At 44.7% G+C, this 25,068-nt stretch overlaps 1 protein-coding gene across 8 annotated transcripts in view; it reads right to left on the bottom strand.

The window, feature by feature from the left end:
* The window catches only part of Ap4s1 (adaptor related protein complex 4 subunit sigma 1), a 53,166-nt gene that overhangs the window by 13,434 nt on the left and 14,664 nt on the right, over positions 1-25,068 (bottom strand). For 7 of the 8 annotated variants that reach the window (XR_010052130.1, XR_010052131.1, XR_010052128.1 and 4 more), the window contains exons 2-4: positions 12,737-12,954; positions 9,198-9,284; positions 7,166-7,234 (exon numbers count right to left, since the gene is read on the bottom strand). Coding sequence is in view for 3 of the 8 variants with exons in the window: in XM_063262181.1 (XP_063118251.1) it covers positions 7,166-7,234; positions 9,198-9,284; positions 12,737-12,874 (294 nt within the window). In the remaining 5 variants the exon portion in view is untranslated. Of the gene's footprint in view, positions 1-51; positions 130-7,165; positions 7,235-9,197; positions 9,285-12,736; positions 12,955-25,068 lie in introns of those variants that run through there. The other variant, XM_063262180.1, reaches the window with a different exon arrangement.

Raw genomic sequence — 25,068 nt, 5'->3', positions numbered from 1 at the left:
ATACATGGTGAGATGGCCCCAGAGAGCACCGTCAGCTAACAGTCAAGGCCTGCCCTGCCTCCCAGCCTAGAAGCAGCCAGTCTGGCTCCTATGCCTGCTGGAGCCCAGAGTGGGAGTCAGAGCTGGAAACTGAGATAGGAAAAAAAGTGAAGGAAAAAAAGCTGCAGGTTAGAGGGAGAGCCAGGGTTGCTGGCTCATGCCTAGAATCTTGGGAAGCTGAGCCAGGAGGACTGCCACAAACTAAGGTCCTCCTGGACTAACAGAGTCAGATCCTGTCTCAAAACTCCAGACAAGAACAAAAGCAAAGAGAAAGTATGGGGAGTTATAAAGTGTCAGAAGCCTGGGAATATGTCTTCTCTTCGCATCCACTGCAAAGAGACCTTATCTTAAGGAAGTTCAGGGAATGGTGATAGGACGGTCAGAGTGAAGTTATTACACAGCAAACTACTGACAGTAATCCAAGAAACTATCAAGGGGGGATTGGGGCCAGTAAACCAGAGCCACCAACGAACGACGGTGTGGATGTCTAATTACTAGCAAGCGGCAAAGTAAAATGCAGGTTATCTATCAACTACTATGCAAGCTGGGAGATGTGGCCCAGGGCACAGTGTGTATCTGACATTTTTAATGCCCTAGGGTTGATTCCATACCACAAAATTAAATAAAATTAAAAAGGGGTATGTAAGCAGTCCTCTGTATTCATGAATCCCATATCCATTAATTCAACTAAGCACTCTGTGAAACACTTGTGCTGAACATATACACTTTACACTCTGCCATGGTTTCTTAGGAGTAAGAACTGCTCATCTACCCTGTGCTAGGTGCTAACAGTAACTTAGATGAGTTAGCATGTGTGAGCTATCTGCTGACACCAACCACTGTATGCAAGGGACTTAAGTTGGAGGCATTTGGTGCCCACAGGGTTGTGGTGGGGCCTAGAACTCATCTCCCAGCAGTGTCCGTATCATCCTATAGACAGATGTATAGAGAGGTGCCCTGTTTCAGTGTTACAGGTGGGTGCATTAGATCTAAAGAGCATGCACCTCAACAGATGCCCCTGAATGATGGGCCAGCTGACGGTCTTCCACCCGCTGTGAAAGATGCCTATTGGAAGAGCACTTTGAGGTTCACAGTAAAACTGAGGTGAAGGGACAGAACTATCTCACATGCACAGCCTGCCTGGGTCTTTCCTCACAGTGAGGGTCTTTGTTACTTTTCTGCTTACAGGTCACATCCACAGACCACATCGGGCCACTCTGGTGGTGTACAATCTGAGTCTTGACAAACAGATTAACGTGCGAACCCATCCTCTTTGTTTTCCTGCTTCTCTGTACTGATTTTTTTGTCAATAAAGTAGTTGTGCAGAGGGAACAGGAAGTGGAAATGAGATCATATGTGATAGGGAGGGACAGGAAGCCCCGCTGCCTCTCTCACAGCAGCAATGCTCACTGGGAATCTCCGGAAACTAAGCCGTTTGGCTTTTGTTTTTGAAAGTGTGACACTGAGACGCTTTTCTTGGTGCAACAGCATGAAACGCATTCCAAATTTAAGCTGCTGAAACTCTCTAAGATAAAAATATCCCAGAAAGGATGCTCAAAGCTCACAAAGTTAAAAATAAGTCTTAGCTGACGGGGCACCCTCGGCGAGCGCTGGGGCCTTGTTTCTTCCTCATGCTCTTCCTTCTTCCTGCTGCTCTGATCTGGTTAGGCCCTGACAGGTCGTCCCCAGCACACAGGCCCTGCACTGTCACCTGGGTTAAGTTAAACCCAACTCTTGGCTTTTGTGGTTCATGCAGTCACTGGCTCTCTCCCTAAAACTACAGCTGGAATCCCACATGTGCTGTTTGTTTTTAGTAACTGGATATAACAATAACTTAAAAACCTTGCAGCAACAGTGTCTGAGTCTCCTTTTTTGTCCTCCCTGCTTTTGGAAAGTATATTCTTTCTGGGCAAGTGCCACTTGAAAGTGGCTACCTGGAGTATCATAGACCCTGGCCTGCCTCAAATCTATTCTAACACGAGAGTCATCTCCTGAAGGAGCAGGCCCCAGGGCTGTGCTGATAATATGGCCACCACCAGCCCAGTGTGAATCTACACTGAAACTCATTACGATGCAATAAAGTTACAACTTCCTAGTCACACACAGTGCACTGTACGTGCTCAGAGCTGCCCATAGTATTTCTAGTATTGGAGGTCACAGACACTGCTTACCCACGACTCTCTGACTCTACACAATCAACACAGACAGGTTTGATTCTCTATCCCAGCATGTCCAGTCTTGGAAATAATCTGATCTCCTCTTTATTTCCAGCCTAGGGTAGGCACCCATCCCTTGGAGATGCATGACTAGTCATGCCGTAGGCCAGCAGCCATCTTTCAAATTTCATCACTTGAAGTAGGAAATTGCTGACTGGCCTGATGTATTAAGGTTACCTTAATGCTCTTAAACTTCCACATATACCAGGATCACCGGAAGGCCTAGTAAAACCAGACTGAGGAACATAGGCAGAGTTTCTGATCCTGTGGCATGGGGTGGAGCCCAGAGCTCGGATTTCTAGCAAGTTCTCAGTTTATACTGCTGTTCAAGGTGCCAGACTCTGGGGCCACTGTACTGAGGCAATGAACTGACTGGTTCCCTATGAAGAGCTTCTAAAATTCATCCCAGGCCATGGAAATTGGAGTAAAGACATAATACCTTCCTTGTTCTTTTTGAGACAGGGTCATGTGTTGTCGTCTAACCCACACGCAATCAAGAAAGACCTAGAACTCTCCAATCCTCTCGCCTCTCTCTACCTCTCACTTACCTCAGAAGACACAGCTTCTAAATATGAGAGTGGCCCTTTTGGTATTGCTAACTATGGAGCAGTGTCCCCTCACTGCCACAGGGAGCAGCAGCATGGATCAGTTCCTTCCTAATCTTGTACTTGCTCAGTAAGCACAAAGCCTTCAGTACTGTGCGTCTAAAACCCAGGACTAGAGAGGTAGAGGCAGGAGGAAATCTGAAGTTCAAGAATACCTGGTATGGTGGTTTGAATATGCATGACCGTGGGAAATGACACTATTAGGAAGTATGGCTTATTGGAGGAGGTGTGGTCTTGTTGGAGGAAGTGTATCACTGTGGTGGGGGGTGCTTTGAGGTCTCATATATGTGGTCAAGTCTGGCCAGTGTGATCCAGCCCCTTCTCCTGGTGGCCTACAGAAAACAGTCTTTTCTTGGATAGCCTTTAGATCAAGATGTAGAAGTCTTGGCTCCTTCTCCAGCACCATGCCTGCCTGCAAGTTACCATACTTCCAGCAAAAATGATGATAGACCAAACCTCTGAAACTGGAAGCCAGCCCCAATTAAATGTTTCCCATTACAAGAGTTGCCTTGGTCATGGTGTCTCTTTAGCATCAAACCTTAACCAAACAACCTGCGATACTGGAGGCACTGTAGTTGGTGTTGGTAATAATACCAACCATCTCTCCTGATTCTTGTTTAAAAAATGGCTTCATTTCCAACTTGCTGTAGCGCTACATTAGTCAGGACAGCATGACACTCACAACACTATGTTCAATGGAATAGAAACGAAAGACCAGGTTGTTTGCTGAGAAGGGGTCTCCTGCATCCCAAGCTGGCCTTGAACTTTCTACGAAGCTGATGGCCCTGAACTCGCTGCCTTCCTGCCTCAGCCTCATACGTGTACCACCATGCCTGGCTCAGTCCTTACTTATGAGCTGTTGCTTCATAGTAAGAAGCTAAGACAGTCATGGATGGAGAAGGGCAGTTACTTCAACAACTGCTTCTGAGATAATAGATCTCAACATACAAAAACATAAACGATGCTGCATGCTTGCAATTTCAGCCTTTAGGAAGCAGACACAGGAGGACTAGGAGTTCAAGGCCAGCCTGGAGCTACATATCCCTCCAAACTAAAATGTGAACAAAATGAATCAAGATGATCTATAATATACAATGTAAGAAAACATTATTTAAAATGGATCAGAGACAAATTTAGATTCTAAAATCATAAAACACTAGGAAGAAAACAAGGGGGTGAATCTAAATACAACAGTAAAACACAAGCAACAGGAAAACTCATTGTCTTAGGGTCTCCATTGCTCTAATAAGACACCATGACCAGGGCAACTCTTATAAAGGCAAATACTTAATTGGGGCTGGCTCACAGGTTCAGAGGGTTAGTCCAGTGCCCTCAGCAGAAAACATGGCAGTGTGCAGACAGGCATGGTCCTGGAGAAGGAGCTGAAAATTCTACATATTTATCCAAGGGCTGAAGAAGGAGACTGTCTTCCAGGCAGGTGGGAGGAGTGTCTCAAAGCCCACAACCACCATGACTCTCTTCCTCCAACAAGGCCACACCTACTCTAAAAGGCCACAACTCCTAATAGTGCCATTTCCTGGGTCAAGCATATTCAAACCACCACAACCAACGGGTTGTCATTAGTAAATCTTTAGTGCAATTAAAAACTGACATTTTGGGGTTGGGGATTTAGCTCAGTGGTAGAGCGCTTGCCTAGCAAACGCAAGGCCCTGGGTTCGGTCCCCAGCTCCGAAAAAAAAAAAAAAAAAAAAAAACTGACATTTTTCCAAAGGTTGGCCTCTAATTCACTTCATACTAAATAGGATGGCATGGTGGTGCCTGCCTTTAATACCAGTGCTTTTGAGGCAGAGGTAGGCCAATCTGTGTGAGTTTGAGTCTAACCTGGTCTACATACTGAGTTCCAGGCCAGCCAAGGCTACATAATGAGATCATATATCAGAAAAGAAAAATGAAAAGAAAACAAGGAAAGAAAAGACAGACAGGTTAAGATTTGGTGAGGATAAATCATTCATATCAGAAAAATCAGAACACATTGCTAATAGGAATTTAAACAATGTGAGTACTAGAAACCTGCTTGCCAGATAATAAAAATATTAAATGTGAAGAAGGTATCATAGTATCCAGGAATTTTCCTCCCTGGCATATAACCAAGATAATTCCACTTAATTAATTAATTTATTTAAAGATGAGGCTTCGGTATGTGGCTCTGGCTTGTTTGTATTTGGTGGTATGTTTTGGTTTTGAGACAAGGTTTCTGTGTAGCCCTGGCTGCCCTGGAACCCCCTTTGTAGACCATGCTAGCTTCAGACTCAGAGATTTACTAGCCTCTGCCTCCTGAGTACTAGGATTAAAGGGCTGCACCACCATACCAAGATTTTTTTTTCTTTTAGAACTTAAATAAAAAAAGGATCTCTTCGAAAATCTGACAAAAATGTTCATAATAGCACTGTTCTATTCATAATAATTCCAAAATAAAAATAAGTTAAATGCCCATCAATGACAAATGGATTAAAAAATGTGGCATGTCCACACAACACTGATAATGCTACCACACTGATGTACCCTGAAAATACTGTGCTAAGTAAGAGGCTAACTGGAGAATCCCATAACATGGAATTCCATTCCTGTGACGAATCTAGGGCAGGGCAGTCTCTAGAGCAAATCGGTAGTTACCTAGGGCCTGGAGTAAGTTGAGGGGACTTATGGGGGAAATGCCAATGAATATGCTTATCTGTCATGTGACATGACTTCCTTAAAGTAACAGTGGTGATAGCTGTAAGATTGTAAATACTAAAACATGATTATATACATTAAATGGGAAATTTTATGGTATATGAATTACATTGCAATATTGCTGTTAATGTTTTTAAAAAAGGATGGCTGGAAAGTATATTCCTGAAGGGAAGTTGACTTTAGACCAAAAAAATCAAAGATGGGGTTGGGGATTTAGCTCAGTGGTAGAGTGCTTGCCTAGCAAGTGCAAGGCCCTGGGTTCGATCCCCAGCTCCGAAAAAAAGAAAAGGGAAAAAAAAAAATCAAAGATTTAGGTAGAACTTACTCTCCTTTTATCTTACATGTTACAGGTGTTTTTGTCTGCATGCATGACTGTGGTGTACCTCATCTGTACTACATGTGTGCCTGGTCCCCATGGAGGCCAGAAAAGGGAGGGCATCAGGTCCTCTGGAACTGGAGTAGCCTCCATGAGTGTGCTGGGAACTAGAACCCATGTCTTCTGCAAGAACGTGTGGTCTTAACCTCTGAGCCATCTCTCTAGTATCATGCCCCTGCCCCAGCCCTTGACCCTTTTTCTTTTGTGACAGTCTTCTTGGAAAGGCTGGTCTTGAATTTGCTCTGTGATCAAGGATAGTCTTGAAGTCCTGATCCTTGTGTCCCACCTCCTAAGTGCTGATTACACAGATGTGTACTGCCATGTCCAGCTTGGAAAGGATTTGCTGTTGTTGTTTTTCAAGACAGGGTGTCTCTGTATATCCCTGGCTGTCCTAAAACTCACTCTGTAGACCAAAATGGCCTTGAACTCAGAGAGTCACCTGCCTTTTCTTCCAGAGTGCTGGGATTCAAGGCATGTGCCACCACCATCTGGCTGGAAATGATTCTTTAGGTAAAAAGGGTTCTCTTAGGAAAGAAAGCCAAAGGAATGTAAAATCAGCAAGTTAGAGGGAAAATGTCCTGATGGACAGACAATAAAGTGCTCAGAGAGACTTGGTCTTCCAAGAGTCACTTTGTGCTGCTTATGTTTTGTCAACTTGACATAAGCCAGAATTATCTGGGAAGAAGAACTTCAATTGAGAAAATGCTTCCATTTTCAGCAATCCTTTATTGCACTTTCTTGATTGATGATTGATGACTGATATAGGAATGCCAGTCTAGAGGGTGTGTGTGTGTGTGTGTGTGTGTGTGTGTGTGTGTGTGTGTGTGTATACCTGCCATCCTTGGGCACGTGGTCCTGAGCTGTATAAAAAAGCAGGCTGAGCAAGTCACAGGGAGCAAGCCAGTCAGCAGCATCCCTCCATGGCCTCTGCTTCACTTCCTGCCTCAAGGGTCCTGCCCTAAGTTCCTGTCCTGGCTTCCCTCAGTCATGCATTGTAACCTGAGAGTTGTAAGCTCCCCAAGTTGCTTAGTGTTTATTACAGCAATAGAAGCAAACAAAAATAGTCTTCTTTGTGAAGATCTAATGCACACACTGGTCTGTAAAACCTATGATGAGCAAGAAGGGATGGTAATACAACAGCATTTATTTTAGCCTTTGCATGTTAATTATATTAACACATAATATTAACATGCACCCAGATAACTCAATTTCTAGAAAACTGGGTTAAGACTTACCACTCTGCTGAAGTATTCATCTAAAACTTCCACAAAATTGTGTATGAATTCATAGATAGCCATCTCATTCTGAAATAAAAGAAAAGTGTAATTAATTTTATCATGCCTTCAGGTTAAAAAATGCCCAGTGGTTTCCACAGTTGTGGAGCCGCATCCCAGTTGCTGATGTGCAAAGCAGCCAGCGACTGCTCCTGTGGGGACAGTGCCGTGGCTAAGGATGGGCTCGGTTGGTGGACTCCTTGCATAGGACATTGCCTAGCACCATGAAGCCCTCCTTATTCCCCAGCACCACATGAACTGCGTACGGGACTTCAGGCCTGTAGTCCCGGCGGCCTGGTTTACATGAGACATGGCTTAAAATAGGAAAGAAAGGAAAAGAAAAGAAACAAGAATACAGATGCTGATTAATGAAGAAACCCTTAACCACTTAGACTCTTGCAGGCCATGATGAATCTGGGCAAACTGAAACTTAAGAGCATAGATTAGAGCTATGAGCTCCACTCCCGACCTTAACAAACTTCTGGAAGGACTCGCAGGTTCCTCACGGTTGTTACTTTATATCTGTAAGGATGGAGAAATTGCTTCAAAGTGATTTGAGGATAAAACAGACTACTGAGACTTCAAAGTTTCTTAGGTACAAACCCCTTTCCATGGACTGCATGGCCACAGGTGCTGGCCTGTCTTTCTAACAAGGCGAGCCGCAGCTGAGGGGATGTGAGCACAGCACAGACTCACTTATATTTTGCTGTGACTTCTGACATGGCTGTCTTTTTTTCTCACATGTGTGGAGTGTGCACATGAGTATACATTAGTTATGTGTATACACACATCTGTGTGTACACGTAAAGGTCCAGAGTTAACTTTTGACATCTCCCTCAGCTATTCTACAGTTTCCTGAGGTAGGATCAGCTTACCTCAGGATACCATCTCTGTCTCATGAATGCTAACTTTACAGGTTGGCCACCATGGGTGGTATATAGGTTGTGGGTAATTCATACCCTGGTTTTCAACCTATGGTTGACAAGTGCTTAGTTCACTGAGTCCCCCCAAGTCCTAGCCTAAATTTAATATGACTGTCAGGCTCCTGTGTGAGCTGCCCCACTGTGTAACAGGACAAGAGGAGGGCATCAGTATGACTTATGGAAAGGAAGCAGTTCTTGTTAGGCTTGGTGGCCCATATGTAGTCCCAGCAACTCGAGGCTGAGCTTAGAAGATTGAGCCTCCAGGTGTGACACCAGCCTGGGAAACATAGCAAGAGGTTGCCACAACAAAACACAACAAAGCAAAACAAGAGCAAAACAACAACAAAATCCCTCACACAAAACAGTCAAGCAAGATGGCTCAGTGGGTAAGGGCACTTGTCACCAAGCCTGATGACCCGATTTGCTTCCTAGGACACACATGGTAAAAAGAGAGAATCAGTTCTTGTGAGTTGTCCTCTGACCTCCGCATATATTCTGTGGCACAAATAAGTAAAATGTAATAAAACAGTTGAGTGTGGTGGTATAGGCCTTTAATCCCATCACTTAGGAGACAGAGCCAGCCAGATCTCTACAAGTTCGAGGCAGTCTGGTCTTTGTAAAATTCCAGGTCTTCTAAGGCTACCCAGTGAGACTGACTCTAAATAAATAGCTAGACAGATAAATAAATAAATAAATAAATAAATAAATAAATAACTCAAACAAATGAGAGAGAGAGAGAGAAAGAGAGACAGAGACAGAGACAGAGAGAGACAGAGAGACAGAAAGAGAGAGGGAGACAGAGAGAGACAGAGAGAAGAGAGACCAAAACCAACAACAATCCATACACATAGAAAGGAAGGCATTTTGTAATTCTTGGCCTCTCTCACTGTAACCTGTTCACCTAGACCAGGAAGCATCTAGAGTTTTCTCTTCCATGCAGATTTTTCAGCTCATTGAGACTCAGACACTCTGAAAGAGGCTTGCTAGCTCTTGGGGAGCAAGTAGGAGAGAAACTTCAACTTAACAAGAATAAAAGTCTTGCATCTTCCAAGGCCTTTCCAGCATCTTACCTCCGTGTCATTAACTCCAACCACAACAAAGAGAGCTGCGTATTGCCGGTAGATCAATTTGAAATCCTTGTATTCAATGAACGAGCACTGGATGAAAGACAAGTAGATATTAATGTCTGCTTGACAGAGAAATCTTTAAACAGCATGCAGAATTCCTAGGTTGGGTTTTGAGTACCTAGAAACTTAAGTTCTTAAACATTAAAATGTTTGAGGGCTTCTGACAACATCCAGTGGGTTATTGGAAGCATCACCAGGAGGAAAAGTAAATTGAAAAAAGTCTTAGAAAGAGTGATGCATGGGTTCCCCCTTCTGCCTCTTTTTTGATCCTTGGCTCCCCGTGGAGCTCAGCAGAGCTAATGTGTAATGAGTAGTTGAAAGCACTTGGAGGAGAAGGTGCACAGACATGCTCACCGGCTTCTTTCTAGCTTTCCATGAATTCCTGGGAGCAATGAGACCTGCTCAGTTCTGTGCTGTTTAAGAGTCATGGGGAACCACACAAGGAATCTCATCTAACATCATCCATCCATCATCTACCTAATGTAACTTTCTCCAGGATATGTGAAAAGAACCAATGTAGACTATTTTATAAATTATGTAACAGTGGCCTTTGCGCAGCATATGCTAGACAAGATTTCCCATTATAAATATTGCTTCTTATGAATTAATAACTAGCTTACTACTCCTGGCCTGAAGATAAAACAACTCCGTTCTCATTCATCTGATCCCTTCAGTGTCTATACTAAGGCAGGAGATGGAAGGCTGGAGGCACGGTGTAAGGCTTCAGTGTCAAGGTGCACTTGGCCAATGCCATAGACAGAGCATGGACTTAGTGACATTGCTCTGGGACACCCAGTGGATGGGAATGAAGCTATGTGCTTTGACTTTGGAAATCCCTCCAGGGGGAGGGTTCTAGGCAGTCTCTACACTGTGGAGGAGCTTCAGGGTGTTATGTAAAATTAGGATAGAGTCAAGCATGGGGGGTCGTGCCTTTAGTCCAAGGCTGAGACAGCCCAGGACTCAGATTGTGGACCTGCCTTAAATTTTAAAGGCAAATAAATATGTTGTGGGTTGCCTTGCTGCTGTTTGTATTTTGATGTTAATTCCGCTTCCTCAGGAGAGGCTGCACCCAGTGAGGAGCAGATCACATACTGAGGTGATCTCACTGAACCTTCTCCAATTCTAACTGGTCAAATAAATCATAGGCTAGAGCCTATGATTGGGCATTGGAAGGGGAAGGTGGGACTGGAGGTCTCGGAGGTGGGGAGGAAGGAGGAGGGAGAGAGGACTGCAGAGGAAGAGGTGGAAGCCAATATGGAGCAGAACCACATGGCCGGGAAAAACTGCAGGTAGCAAAGGGTCTCCCAGCTGGGGAATAACGGAGGGTAGTGATAGGACCGCCCAGTCTAGGCAGACAGCTTATAAATGAAGTAACTGGGTCGTGTGTTCTTTATACTGGCTTATTGGAGTTGGAAGTCACCATGAGTGGCTTGAGTAACAGTTTTTAGTCTCACAAGAGTTTCTGACACAACAAAACAAAAAACCAAACACTTCTTTGGACAGAATTAAACTAAGTAGATATAATACTCTGGTGCCTGGTGCCAAAAGTTCAGTGGCTTCTTTTTAAAATAAAAATAATTTTAAGAGTACTCCAAAAATCCACCAGTATCTTTACTCTGAAGGGTAACCTTCAGGTGGAAACGCTGTTTAAATTATGGCAGACTCGTGGATGCTGGGAAGGCTCCAACAGGCATGTGTCTCAGTGTGTTTCCCACATGTGGTGACAAACACAGTTCTTTAATAGCTCCTGTTTCCATCTGATGCCACGGAGCAGTGTGTGCCCACAGCAGGCCACAGTAGTAATCAAAGAGGAACCAGGAGAGATTGCAATTGGAAAACTGATTTTGAAGCCAAGAGAAACACACTTGCAACATGCAACGTCTAAGTGTTGATGCAACCTGGTGTTGTACGACAGCTGATGCCACCACAGGCACCCTCTCCAGGGCGGTGGGATGGAGAATGAGGAAAAGTAAGTGATTCTGACTTTGTAACAACGCTCTTTTGTGGAGTCGGTTAAATAATTTTCTAGACTCTTTGAAAACAGAGATTCAGTATTTAAAGTGGGCTGCAGTGTAGCACAGTGGCAGAGCATGTGCCTTCTAAGCACACATAAAGCCTGGGCAAACTCTAGAACCACAAAGCCTTTCTTTATTATGCTGGTGAGCGTATTTAGGCTCTGGGTTCTGGCAAGAGGAATACATTTGTTCTTTTATATGATCTATTGACTTCCACTTCCCTTATCTATATAATAAAAAAGCAAGTTCAAACTAAGTTTGTTTTTTATTATTGGTTATGGTATTATATTGAGTGTATGTTGTAGGATATTTAATCACACTATAAACCTTGATTCGATATTGTATTATTTACTGAAAAAAAATCTGTTTCTAGTGGTAGTATGTCTCAGCCCTTAGCACGCACCTTTAATATCCCTGGCTGGAATACAGACATGCCTTTAATCCCAAACAATAAAGGTAAAAGTAGTTTGTACAAGGAAGCAGCCATGTTTGAAAGTGATGTCTAACTGAGTGGCAGACAAAGCGGTGAATCAGAGAAAGATTTAACAGAATAGGATCTGCCCACAATGCAGAGGAGAAAGGAAGCAGTTGTACAGAGACAGGTTGTAGAGAAAGGACTAACTAAGCACAGGCGAGGACAGAATGAGCCAGAGAATGAGAAGGGGCCATAAGATTAGAGCAGACTGCCAGAGTCAGTTTGAGGCCAGGCAGAGCGAGAAGTCAGAGGCCAGAGAGAAGCCAGATTAAATCAGTCATCTTGGAGAGGATTCAAGTCAGAACAGCTGAGTTGAACCAGCCAGCCAGAGTTCAGAAAGAATAAGAAAGGGTGAGCTTATTCAGCAGTTGAGTCTCAGAGACTGAAAACATTCTAGGCCTAGATAAGATTGTGCAGAGGCTAGAAGCTTCCAGGGGTAGGCCTAGATTAGCAGATGGAGGCAGTGAAGCTTTTGAGATGACAATTCAGGGAAATAAAAGTTACTTTTACAGCTGTATATTTACAAAAGATGGTAAGCAGAAAAGAATTATGGTGCACATGGAAATCATATTATTATCCTCTGCCACCACATGGGTCTTGAATTTCACTGCCACTCCAGTCATCTGACCTTCTTGTTTTGGCTTGCAGAAAGCCACCAGCTGCAGACACTGCTGAGAGTTCCAAGGGCTGAATTTATATGAGCAAAAAAAGATTATGTCTTCAAGCAAGAGTGAGTTTAGCAGCTATTTCTATGATATACTAAGACAACGATCCTAAATAAAAACCCAAGACTTTCCTGGCTTGCCTCTTGTTCTCTTACAGGGATGGTCAGAGCCACACTTCCTTTCATCTGCTGTTCTTCTTAGTCTTTATTTCCCCTACCGGCCCTTGAAAGACTATAGTTCAGAGAAAATATGGCTTTTGAGATAGCAACAGCGAAGCTGTGAGGGCAGAGCTGTCTACATGGGGAGCAAAGAGCAGCAGGCACTTACTTGTTCACTGGATCGGGACAGGCAGCTCTTGCTGACCTCGGTTTCCAGAAGTGCACGTTTATTAATGTCTACATGCTCATAGTACTTAGACAGCCGGGTCTGCCCTTGTCTGTTCACCATAAGGAAGAACTTGATCATTTTTTTCGCCTTTGGCCAGTTCCTTTCCAAATATCACTCAAACGGTATGGCAAGGGATGACTGTAGCCAGAACCTGGGGACTAAACAAACGACAGAAAGGCAAGATTACATTCCTCACAGACTCACAGCAGGTCTGTTTTATAGATGAGCCAGAAGTAAAGAAAACACCGGACACACGCAATGCTCAGGTCTAAAGAAATAAAAACCAAATATGACTTTCATCAGTTACCGCAAACCGTACACAGTCCTACCCCTGCCCTGCCAATCTGTTTACCACATTGACGGTTCCATGTACGCCAAGCACCAGAACAATAAGGAAGTGCAGGGGTGATCATTCCTTGTTTGTCTGTTATATAACAAAGATGCTAGACTATGAAGTGAATAATAGTGGTGCAAACTGATACATTAGAACTGTGAAAGGTGCACTTTCAAGGGCCCACCTAGAAATCATCACAGAAAGATCAGAAAGGACATCCCAGGGAAGGGGCACAGTAGCAGTCTCCTAGGGTTACCTAGCAGAGCCTCTGTGGCTGGGAAAACAGGGTGATGGAGGCTCTGGATAGTTCCCCTGGGTTATAGGTTAGGGCCCAACAAGAACGGCTGAGGAGGGGCTGGAGAAATGGCTCAGCAGTTAAGAGCACTCCTGCTCCTCAAAGGATCGGCGCTCAGCTCTCCTCCACATGACTGCATACAACCATCTGTCAGTCTAGCTCCAGAGGGCCTGACACTCACATGCACATAACCCACACAGATACACAATAAGACAGGATAAAAAACTGTTTTAACAAGAATGGCTGTAGGAAATCCAGCTGCTCTCAGAGGTCTTGCCTCAGCATGTGAGTCTGACTTAGCAAATCTCCATGTGTGTCTGTCTCAGCTGACATCACTCTGCCAATCGGCCCAAGCCTGAGGACGCAGCAAGAAGCCACAGGAAGTTTTTTGGTGAGATTCTCTCTATGGAGTCCAAAGGAAAAAAGAAAAGCAACACAATGTGAGGCAAACCATGCAAAGAATCCTTCATCATGAGTCCCTTCACGTGTCTGCCTCAGCAAAGCACCATCCGACACAACTGACTTTCCAAAGAAACCAGAAGTTTCCACTTAAAAATGGCATAAAACAAGCATGGCACACAGATTAATTATGAATTGTTCAGGCCCGGGTAACTGCTGCTTATCTAGCCAGCCATTTGGAATAAGACTTCCATTCCGAGTGGGGGTCAAATAAAGTTTTAAATTACCAAGACCTCTGTGGGAATTGGCATCCTACTTGGCAGAAAGAGTCATGTACGTAGGTAACTGACATCCTGGTTGGCAAGTTTAGACATGGATGTTAGGTTAAGGCAAGTCCCCATCCATAATTGAATAACCCAACCAATGGGAGTAGGAGAAGTGTTCGTAAGGCAGTGCCCAATCCCTGAATCCTGACTGGTGGAATAAGTTGGCGCAGATGTTTGTGGATTTCAGGCTTAAGAGCTCCATAGGATTCTGGCTCATGGTCATAGTCAGCTCCCAAGTCTGGTCTGTGGCCCTGATAGATCAGTCCTGGGGTGAATGTTCAACAAACGATCCCTATCTGACTGAAACTGGCATACATGTGGTTTGTGGGGTGAGCCCTGAACTTCAACATTAATCTGACTTGTAAAAATTTGATTTTAATGTATACTTACTATTCGCACGTACATATCAACTCTAGTAGCTGCAATTACAAAGCCCAGTCTTCAAATCTACTGCCAAGGAGACTGACAAGGAAGAGCAAAGCAGGTTGAAGTCTCATCCTAGATGATCCCTGACTGACACCTTGGCAACAGCTGGGTGCGAACATACCATGACTAAAGCAAGTAGAGGAGGAAGGTATATTTCAGCTTACAACTCTCAAGTCACATTCCATCACTGAGGGAGGTCAAGGCAGAGACTCAAGCAGGGCAGGAACCGAAGCGAGACCATGGAGGAGTGCTGCTTATCCTACATGTTCTCCCACGACTTGCTCAGCCTGCTTGCTTCTGTATTCTAGGACCATCAGCACAGGAATAGCATCATCCACAGTGGGCTGGTCCTTCACCCATCAATCATCAATCAAGAAAATGCAGCAGCTGGACACGGTGGTGCATGCCTTTAACCCCAGTGCCTGGGAGGCAGAGGCGGGTGGATCTCTGAGTTCACTGGCCAGCCTGCTTGGTATACAGAGCGAGTTCAAGGACAGCAAGGGCTTCACAGAGAAATCCTGTCTCAAACACACACACACACACACAGAGAGAGAGAGAGAGAGAGAGAGAGAGAGAGAGAGAGAGAGAGAGAGAGAGAGAGAGAAGAGGAAGAGGAAGAGGAAGAGGAAGAGGAAGAAGAAGAAGAAGAAGAAGAAGAAGAAGAAGAAGAAGAAGAAGAAGAAGAAGAAGAAGAAGAAGAAGAAGCAGCAGCAGCAGCAGCAGCAGCAGCAGCAAAGACTTGTTTAGAGGTCAGTCTGGTGGGTGCATTTTCTCAATTGAGGTTCTCTTTTCTAAAATGACTCCAGCTTGGGCTTGGCATGGTGATACACACCTTTAATCCCAACATGAGGACATACATAGAGACATATGGCTCTCTGTGAGTTTAAGGCCAGCCTGGTCTACAGAGTGAGTTTCAGGACAGCTAGGGCCATGTAGAGATTTCCTGTCCCTCCAGAACAAACAAACAAACAAACAAACAAACAAACAAACAACACTCTAACTCGTGTCAAGCTGACATAAAACTAGTTAGAATAGATATTTTGTAAGGGTCAGTCTATAAATGATCCATGGTCAGATACTGGGAGGAGGAAGAGGAGGAGGGGGAGGGGAAGGGGAGGGGGAGGAGGAGAACAGAGTTTGTCTCTGAGTATAGAAGATTACTTGTAAAAAAAAAATTAAAAAAAAAAGATTACTTGTTTGGTGAGTCACCTGTGTCTGTTCGAGAGTGGAATTAAGTGCCCGTAAGATGGCTCAGTATGCAAAAGTGGCTAAAGATGACTGCCAACAAGCAGGACAACCTGACTTAGATCCCTGGGACCCACATGGTAGAAGGAGAGAACAGCCTCCTGCAGGCTGTTTGTTGACTTCCAACTGCACACTGTTCTTTGTGTGCTCACCCCCCACACCCCCACCCCCACAACATACACATAGAATCACAACAAACTAAATAATGCATTTTAAAAAAAGTGTGGAATTAAGAGTCTACAATAGAGGCTGGAGAGATGGCGCAGCAGTTAAGAGAATTTGCAGAGGACCTGGCTTGATTCCTGCTTTAGAGTTTTACTGCTGTGAAGAGACACTATTAACAAGGCAACTCTTATAAGGACAACACTTAACTGGGACTGGCTTACAGGTTTAGAAGTTTAGTCCAGGGGTTGGGGATTTAGCTCAGTGGTAGAGCACTTGCCTAGGAAGCGCAAGGCCCTGGGTTTGGTCCCCAGCTCCGGAAAAAAAAAGAAGTTTAGTCCAGTTGAAAGACCCCAGCTTAGCAGCAGTAACGCCATTTTGCAAGGCTGTACTTAAGATGACTGGTTCAGGGAAAGGTTAGAACACTGAGTACACAGCGGCTGCCAAGCAGGATGTGTTTGGTTGAAGGCCTGGCAACAGGACAACTTCGGTTGAGCACCTGACAATGAAAAAAAAGCCCCGGGAGAGGTCCCACACCCTGATGGGGGGCCGAGTCAGTCGTTATGTTCCAAGAAGGTAGCTAAGAAACTTGCCCCCGGGCTGAACCCTTGGGGGGCCGAGTCAGCCGTTATGTTTCAGGAAGGTAGCTAGGAAACTTGCCCCCGGGCTGAACCCTTGCCATATTAAAATCCACCAATTATATCCCTGTAATCATACATCTGCTTCTGTATGCTTGCTTCTGCTCCCCAAAATCCTATAAAAGCCCATCCTTGGTTCCGTGGGGCGCGCCAGTCCCCCGAGTGACTGAAGCGCCCGCAGGTGCCTGTGCCTGTGTATCCCGACAATAAACCAAATCCTCTTGCTGATTGCATCCTGTGGTGTCTCGGTCTGGTCTTTAGAGTTGGAGGGTCTCCATCCCGAGGGAAAGTTCTCCCTGAGAGCTTTTCACAGTGAGGCGGGAGAGCATGGCAGCGTCCAGGCAGGCATGGTGCAGGAGGAGCTGAGAGTTCTACTTCTTCACCCGAAGGCTGCTAGCAGCTAGGATGAGGGTCCTAAAGCCCACACCCACAGTGACACACCTACTCCAATAAAGCCACACCTATGTCAACAGAGCCATACCTTCTAATAATGCCACACCCTGGGCCGAGCATAAAGAAACCATCACAGTTCCCAAAACGCACAGGGCAGTTCACAACCATGTGTAAGTCCAGTTCCAGGTGATCTGATGCCTCTTCTGGCCTCTGTGGGCATCAGGGACACATGTGGGACATTTACATACAGGCAAGCAAAACACCCACACTCACACACAGACACACAGAGAGAGAGACACACAGACACACACAGAGAGAGAGACACAGACACACACAGACACACACACAGACACATACAGACACACACAAGACACAGACACACAGACACACACACAGACACAGAGACACACAAGACACAGACACAGACACAGACACACACACACACACACACACACACACACACACACACACACACACACAGTGGCACTTTCTTTCCCGGTCCAGGCCACCCTGCATGGCGCCTGCACCATACTTTTCTACTCCTTTTCAAGTCCTTTGTGCGCAAGGATGTAGTCTTGGAACTAAAGGTTGCCCTGAGCATCTGTGGAACCCTCCATTCTGGACCAGTACCTCAATATCAAACTAGCCGACATCAGTTTCACAGACCCTGAGAAATACCCTCACATGTTATCATCCAGAACTGCTTCGTCAGGGGCTCACTCATCGCTATGTGCAGCTGCCAGCAGATGAGGGGGGACACACAGCTGCTACAGGATGCAGCAAGGAAGGAAGGAAGGAAGGAAGGAAGCCCTTCAGCAGAAACAGTGATGGCACCTTTCCCCTCCCCCTCACTTCCCCATGAGTGACTCATAACTTGATGTCCAACTGAGGACAAGGACAACCCTGCCCGATACTTATAGTGTGTTTTGTTATTGATGGGTTTTTTTTTTGTTTTTTGTTTTTTGTTTTTTCTTTTTAACTGACTGGATGAAGAATAATTCTCTGTTGAGTAGGGAGGGTAAGAGAGCCAGGAACTGCAGAACCTTCCTGGACTGGCTCCCAGTTTGTACCTCTTTCTCACCATCCCTGGAGATGGGAGCAGCATCCTAGGCCTCTTCCATGGTAACATGTAATACATTTGAGGGATGGAAACATCTGTCCTGCATTGGGTGTAAAACTTAGGATGCAAACTGAAAAAAAAAAAAAAAAAAAAGGCCTCTACAATAAGCTCAGCCCTGCTGAAATAGGCTGAATCCTACCTTTGGCAAATGAGTAGTTCTGAGACTAAGACAAGTTATAGAGGCTGAGACGACTGGAGAGATGGGTCAGTGGTTAAGAGCACTGACTGCTCTTCCAGAGGTCCTGAGTTCAAATCCCAGCAACCACATGGTGGCTCACAGCCATCTGTAATGAGATCTGATGCCCTCTTCTGGTGTGTCTGAGGACAGGTAGGACAGTGTACTCATACACATAAATCTTTAAAACATACGAGAGAGAGAGAGAGAGAGAGAGAGAGAGAGAGAGAGAGAGAGAGAGAGAGAGAGCAGAGACAGAGCATCACAAAGAGTCTGCTTAGCTGCAGGTTAGGTGAACTTGCTAAGTTAAGCCCTCAAGCTGCGGCTTTGCCACATGCCTGCAGTGTTCCTCCAGTTTGCCTGACCTGATCCCCAGTCGGTAGCTGCCTGCAGAGGCAAAGGGTCTGTTCTACTACAACTCTCCACTCTATGATTGGCTATTATTATTTTTTCAGTCCCCCGGTCCCCACAGTGCAAGGGACTGAACCCCAGGCCCTGCACGCCGTAAGCAAGCACTCTGCTCCTAAACTGTATCCCGAGCGCATGCGTAGGCTTCACACCGTCCTTTCCCAGGGCACCTCCTCTTCCTTCCTAAGCCCAACAGGCAGGTGGTTACCTCACAGTGATTTCAAATATTGTGCTGTAAAAGGCTAGGCTCCGTGTAGCAAAGCCTGGGGTTGCAGTGTTCATTCACTGAAGAAACAGAAGAGGATGCCATCTAGACTCGCTCACCCAGGGATATGACAGCTGGGCCGAGTGGGAGGCCGTGGTCACTCACTCCCTTTTCCAGGGAGACAGACTCTCTGGGTGGGCGGAACTGCCACACATGCTGTGGTGTTTAGTCATATGTTACTTTTATTCTCTTTACAAAATATTACCAGTAGCTAGGGTGTGGCAGGGCATGTCTGTAATCCCAAGACTTGTGAGGTGGGGGCAGGAGGATCAGAAGCTCAAACTTACCCTCAGTGGCACAGTGAGTTCAAGGCCTACCTGGGACACATGAGACCTTGGGTCAAAACAGTAACAATAACAAAAAGTTATCATCCTTTCAGCAACGTTATTTTATTTGTTTGTTTGCTTGCTTGCTTGTTTATTGGTTTTTGGAGACAGGATTTTCTCTGTATAACAGTCTGGCTGCCTTGGAACTCACTCAGGAGACCAGTCTGTCCTTGAACTCACAGAAACCCCTGCCCCTCAACCTCTATTTCCCTGAGTGCTGCCACCACCCAGCCTAGTTATTTTACTTCTTATTCATGTAACAAGCATCTTTATTTTTATTTTTAATGAGTAAATAAATAAATTGTGGCCCAATGTGATAGCACATGCCTACAGTCCCAGCACTTTAGAAGCTGAGGTGGGGGGAATTAGGAGTTCAAGGCTAGCCTGTGCTAAACGAGATCCTACTTCAAACAACAACAATAATGATTAGCATACAGACAAATAGAATTAATTGTGATTTATTTTTAAAGTAATAGAAATAATTGATTAAGACAGGAAAAGTACTTCCAGTGAAACTTTCCACAAGAAACAGGTATCAGCTAAAACTTGGCTGTGACCTTTTCATACAAGTGCATCGATGTACTTCCTTCCTATATGCATGCCACTGTGCCTCCTCCCCACCTTTTTTAAAAAAAGATTTATTTATTTATTACACGTAAGTACACTGTAGCTGTCTTCAGACACACCAGAAGAAGGCCTCAAATCCCATTTCAGATGGTTGTGAGCCACCATGTGGTTGCTGGGAATTGAACTCAGGACTCTGGAAGAGCAGTCGGTGCTCTTAACCACTGAGCCATCTCTCCAGCCCTCCTCCCCACTTTTGCTAGTCTTGTTCCTTCCTCCAAACAAGCTCTCCTGCTTTCAAGACACACTCTACTACCATCTGTTGTTCCCCTCCTCACCTTGTGGATCTCTTCTTCCCTTCTCAGTCCTCTTCTACCTTTGTGTCACACACACACACACACACACACACACACACACACACACACACACACCAATACACACACAATCAAGATTCTGCATATATGGAAAAAATTGCAATATTTGTCTTTCTTTGTTGAAAGGTTTATTTTATGTGCATTGGTCTTCGCTGCCCATACATTGTTTGCATGTAAGTCTGTGAAGGTTCCAGGTCCGCTGAAATTGGAGCTACAAACAGTTGTGAGCTGCCGTGTGGGTGCTGGGAATTGAACCTTGGTCTTCTAGAAGAGAAGCCAGTACTCTTAAGTACTGAGCCATCTCTCTGTCCCCCAGTACTTGTCTTTCTAAGTATGGTTATTACTCAGCAAAATTATTCTTTTTTGTCTTTAAAAGATTTATTTGGGGCTGGAGAGATGGCTCAGCGGTTAAGAGCACTGACTGCTCTTCCAGAGGTCCTGAGTTCAATTCTCAGCAACCACATGGTGGCTCATGACCATCTGTGATGCCCTCTTCTGGTGTGTCTGAAGACAGCTACAGTGTACTCATATATAATAAATACATTTTTTTAAAAAAAGATTTACTTGGCTAGGAGTGGTGCACACCTTTGATCCCAGCATTTGAGGGGCATAAACTTCCAGGATTGGAGAAATGGCTTGAATCAGAGATCTCCCTGCCTCTGGGATCAAAGGCATGCTCCCTCTACTCCCTGATTTGTCCACTGATTCTTAACCCATCTCATTGGCGTACACTCTGAGTTTTCAAATGGCATTTTGTTTTGGAAAAAATGTAGTTGAAAACAGATGTGGTAGGGCATGCCTAGAACCCCAGGACTTGGGAGGCTAAGGCAGGAGGGCTGCTGTGAGTTCCAGGCCAGGCTGACCTACAGATGTAGGCCTGAGCCACATGAGACCATGACTCAAAACATAACATAAAATAACATAAAATAGAGAGAGAAAGAAAGAGGCCAGTCTGGTCCTCAGTCTCTTCTGTATCCTTGCCAAACCCATAGCCAGACCCTGTTTCATAAGAAAAATAACAAAGGAGAAAAGAGGAAGAAAAGAGGAGGAGGGGCTGGAAGAGAGGACAAGAATCAGGAACAGCAGGGCCACCAGCAGCAGACACTGCTGCCAGGGAGGGTGGTGCAGTCTGTAACCGGACACTCGGACAGCTGAGACCAGCCTGGGCTACCCAGTGAATTCTGAGTCAATTTGTGGGACCTTGTCTCAACAAACATAACAGGGGGAAGGGCAAGTGGGTCTACGTGTGTTGGGATTCACCTAAAGGACCTGTCGTCTACCCAGTGTAGCTCAGCCATTCCTGTGGTTTTGTCCTCCTCTGTTCCAACACCTGGCTCTTCCTCATCCCAGCTCTGGCTGTGTAAAACCTGTGGGACCTCTCGTACAGGTCCTTGCATCAGCAAAGGGAAAAATAGATATCTTACAGAGTGGAGACAAAGATTAAATGAAACAAATGGTGTAATTCTTGTAACACAGGTAGCACGCTGACTTCTTTTACGGTTTACTATTTAGTTGATGATGGCCAGGAATGCAATATCCCCCTGCCTCAGACCTGGGTCTACTGCCGCCCCATGCCCCTGGCTGTGCTGACTTTAAGTTCCTCCCTTCATAAGGGTTAAGTTAGACAAGACTGACAAGATGGAAAGAGGCAGGCGTGCATTTGTACTTTCTAAACCCAGTTTTTAAAATGGTTGTTTTTTTTTTCAGTGTGATCTGACAGAATGTAAAAACAACAAAAATATAAAAGTTATTTTCTTTCTTTGAGGTCAGGCATTCAAGTCTTGAGAATTTTTTTTTCTTTTTCTTTTCTTTTTTTTTTTTTGGTCTTTTTTTCGGAGCTGGGGACCGAAACCCAGGGCCTTGTGCTTCCTAGGCAAGCGCTCTACCACTGAGCTAAATCCCCAGCCCCAAGTCTTGAGAATTTATCTAAGGAGTAATTAGCAATGTGCCTGAAAGTCTATGATACTGTAATAGTGAAAGGAGGGAGAAGCCTTCCTTGTTCATCAAGTGAACACAATCTTGGTGTCTTTAACTATTTAATACAGGAGTCAAGGCAGGTATGGCAGGTGATTCCTATATTCCTAGCACTGGGGAGGCAGGGGCAGAAGGATTATTGTGAATCCCAGGTCAGCCTGGGTTGCATAATGAGTTACAGGCAAGCTGGGGCTATGGAATAAGATCTTGTCTTAAAACAGCAGCAGCAGCAGCAACAATAAAACCCATATAAATATAAATAAAGTGAAACAGGAATAATAAAATGGTGTCTTAGTTAGGGTTTTACTGTTGTGAACAGACACCATGACCAAGGCAAGTCTTATAAAGGACAGCATTTAATAGGACTGGCTTACAGGTTCAGAGGTTCAGTCCATCATCATCAAGACAGGAGCATGGCAGTGTCCAGGCAGGCAAGGTACAGGAGGAGCTGAGAGTTCTATGTCTTCACCTGAAGGCTGTGAGTGGAAGACTGACTTCTAGGCAGCTAGGGTAAGGGTCTTAAAACCCACACCCACAGCGACACACCTACTCCAACAAGGCCACATTTTCTAAAAGTGCCACTCCCTGGGCCAAGCATATACATGCCATCACAAATGGATACACACAGGCTATAGATAAGAATGGGGAAACAGGGGATCTAGCTCTGTGGTAATATGTTTGCCTAGCAAGGGCAAGCCCCTGGGTTTGGTTCCCAGAATGGAAAAAATGAATAAAGATAATGGAAATATAAAATCAGGGGCTGGAGAGATGGCTCAGTGGTTAAGAGCACCCGACTGCTCTTCCAGAGGTCATGAGCTCAATTCCCAGCAACCACATGGTGGCTCACAACCATCTGTAAAGAGATCTGATTCTCTCTTCTGGTGTATCTGAAGACAGCTACAGTGTACTTATATATAATAAATGAATAAATCTTTAAAAAAAATAAAGATGAAGGAAAAAAAAACTTCACTCACATGAAACATCCTAAGTAGGCAAATCTAGAGAGACAGAAGATTCAAGGTTTTCAGGGGTTAGGGAGTGTCTTAGTGTCACATTGCTAGGGAGAGACACTGTGATCAAGGCAGCTCTTATAAAAGCATTTAACTGGAGACTTACAGTTTCAGAGGTGAGTTCATGATCATTATGTCAGAAGGTATGGCAGCAGGCAGAGAAAGACACTGGGCCTGGGGTGAGCATTTGAAACTTCAATGCCTGTCTCCAATAACACACCTCTTTTAATAAAGCCACACCTCCTAATCCTTCCTAAACAGTTCCACTAAGTGAGACCCAGGCATTCAAATATTTGAGCTTTTAGGAGCCATTCTCATTCAAACCACCAGAGGGAGACAGAAGGTGATTTCTCAAAGGCAGGGATTTAGGGTAGTAGTTGTATAAATATATAAGCCCAGGCCAAGCCATTCACTTTTACAGTATGTGAAATAAAGCTATTAAATATAGTTACTTAAGAAGTTATAGACAGGGGTTGGGGATTTAGCTCAGTGGTAGAGCGCTTGCCTAGGAAGCGCAAGGCCCTGGGTTCGGTTCCCAGCTCCGAAAAAAAAGAACCAAAAAAAAAAAAAAAAAAAAAAAAAGAAGTTATAGACAGGCTGACCAATCTGGAAGCTCTCTCAATGGCCAAAGCTATAACTATTATATGGTGGTTAATACTGTCAACTTGACAAGATCTAGAATCATCAAAGAAAGAAGTCTAAAGGGATTATCCTGATTAGGTTAATGGACAGCACCATTTCCTGGGCTGGGGTCCTGCTCAGATTGCAAAGGAGAAAGGAGAAAGCAGCAGCAGCAGCAGCAGCACTCTCTGGTCTCTGCCTCCAGATTGCAGATACAATATGATCAGCGTTCTTTTTTTTTTTTTTTTTTTTTTTTTTTTTGGTTCTTTTTTTCCGGAGCTGGGGACCGAACCCAGGGCCTTGCGCTTCCTAGGTAAGCGCTCTACCACTGAGCTAAATCCCCAGCCCCCATGATCAGCGTTCTTAAGTTTCTGCCATCAGGCCTTTCCCGCCAGGGTGTCCTCAAATTGTGGGCCAAAAGAATTGGAGTGACTGAAGTTTAACTGAGACATACTATAATACAGAATATGGAATACATATGAATATAAATGCATTATAGGATAAATTGACAGTTAACTCAGGAAATGAAACAGTACATGCTTATGCAGGGCTTACTAGGCACCAGGTGGTGTTTTGAACACTTGACCTACCTTTTTCCATCCCTTTTAAAAGCCCTGTGAGCTACAGACCCCCCCAACTCCCTTTTACACATATGGAAATATGCTTGCAAAGTTATCCATAAAATAACGGAGGAACGATCCAATTTCAGCTGGTCTGGCTTCAATTTCTCTGTTCCCTTCAGGACTTGTTATCTCTGGGTCTAAAGCAGTGGCTCTTAACCGTCTTAATGCTGCGGCCCTTTAATACAGTTCCTCATGTTTAGGTGACCCCCAGCCATAACCTTCCTTGCTACTTCATAACTGTAATTTTGCTACTGTTGTGAATTGTAATGTAGGTTGTATATGATATACAGGATGTCTGAAATTCAAGTCCCAAAGGGGTTGAGACTCACAGATTGAGGTCTAAAGAGTAGTCACTCAGCTAGATGGTGGTACATACCCATATTCTCAGCACTCAGGAGACAGAGGCAAGGGGGTCAGGAGTTCAAGGCCAGTCGCTGCTACACAGTTAATGTTAGAGGCAATGCTGAGACACATGAGACCCTGTTCCTTACTATCTCTCCTTCCTTGAAAAAAAGAACAAAAGTCATAGCCATTTAGTGATGACTATGAATAGGACCATAGCTGCACATTTCCTCACTCTGTTTACTAGTATAA

The sequence above is a fragment of the Rattus norvegicus genome, chromosome 6, assembly GCF_036323735.1.
Source record: "Rattus norvegicus strain BN/NHsdMcwi chromosome 6, GRCr8, whole genome shotgun sequence".
Taxonomy (NCBI): Eukaryota; Metazoa; Chordata; class Mammalia; order Rodentia; family Muridae; genus Rattus; species Rattus norvegicus.
This window is presented reverse-complemented; position numbering and strand designations above follow the sequence as displayed.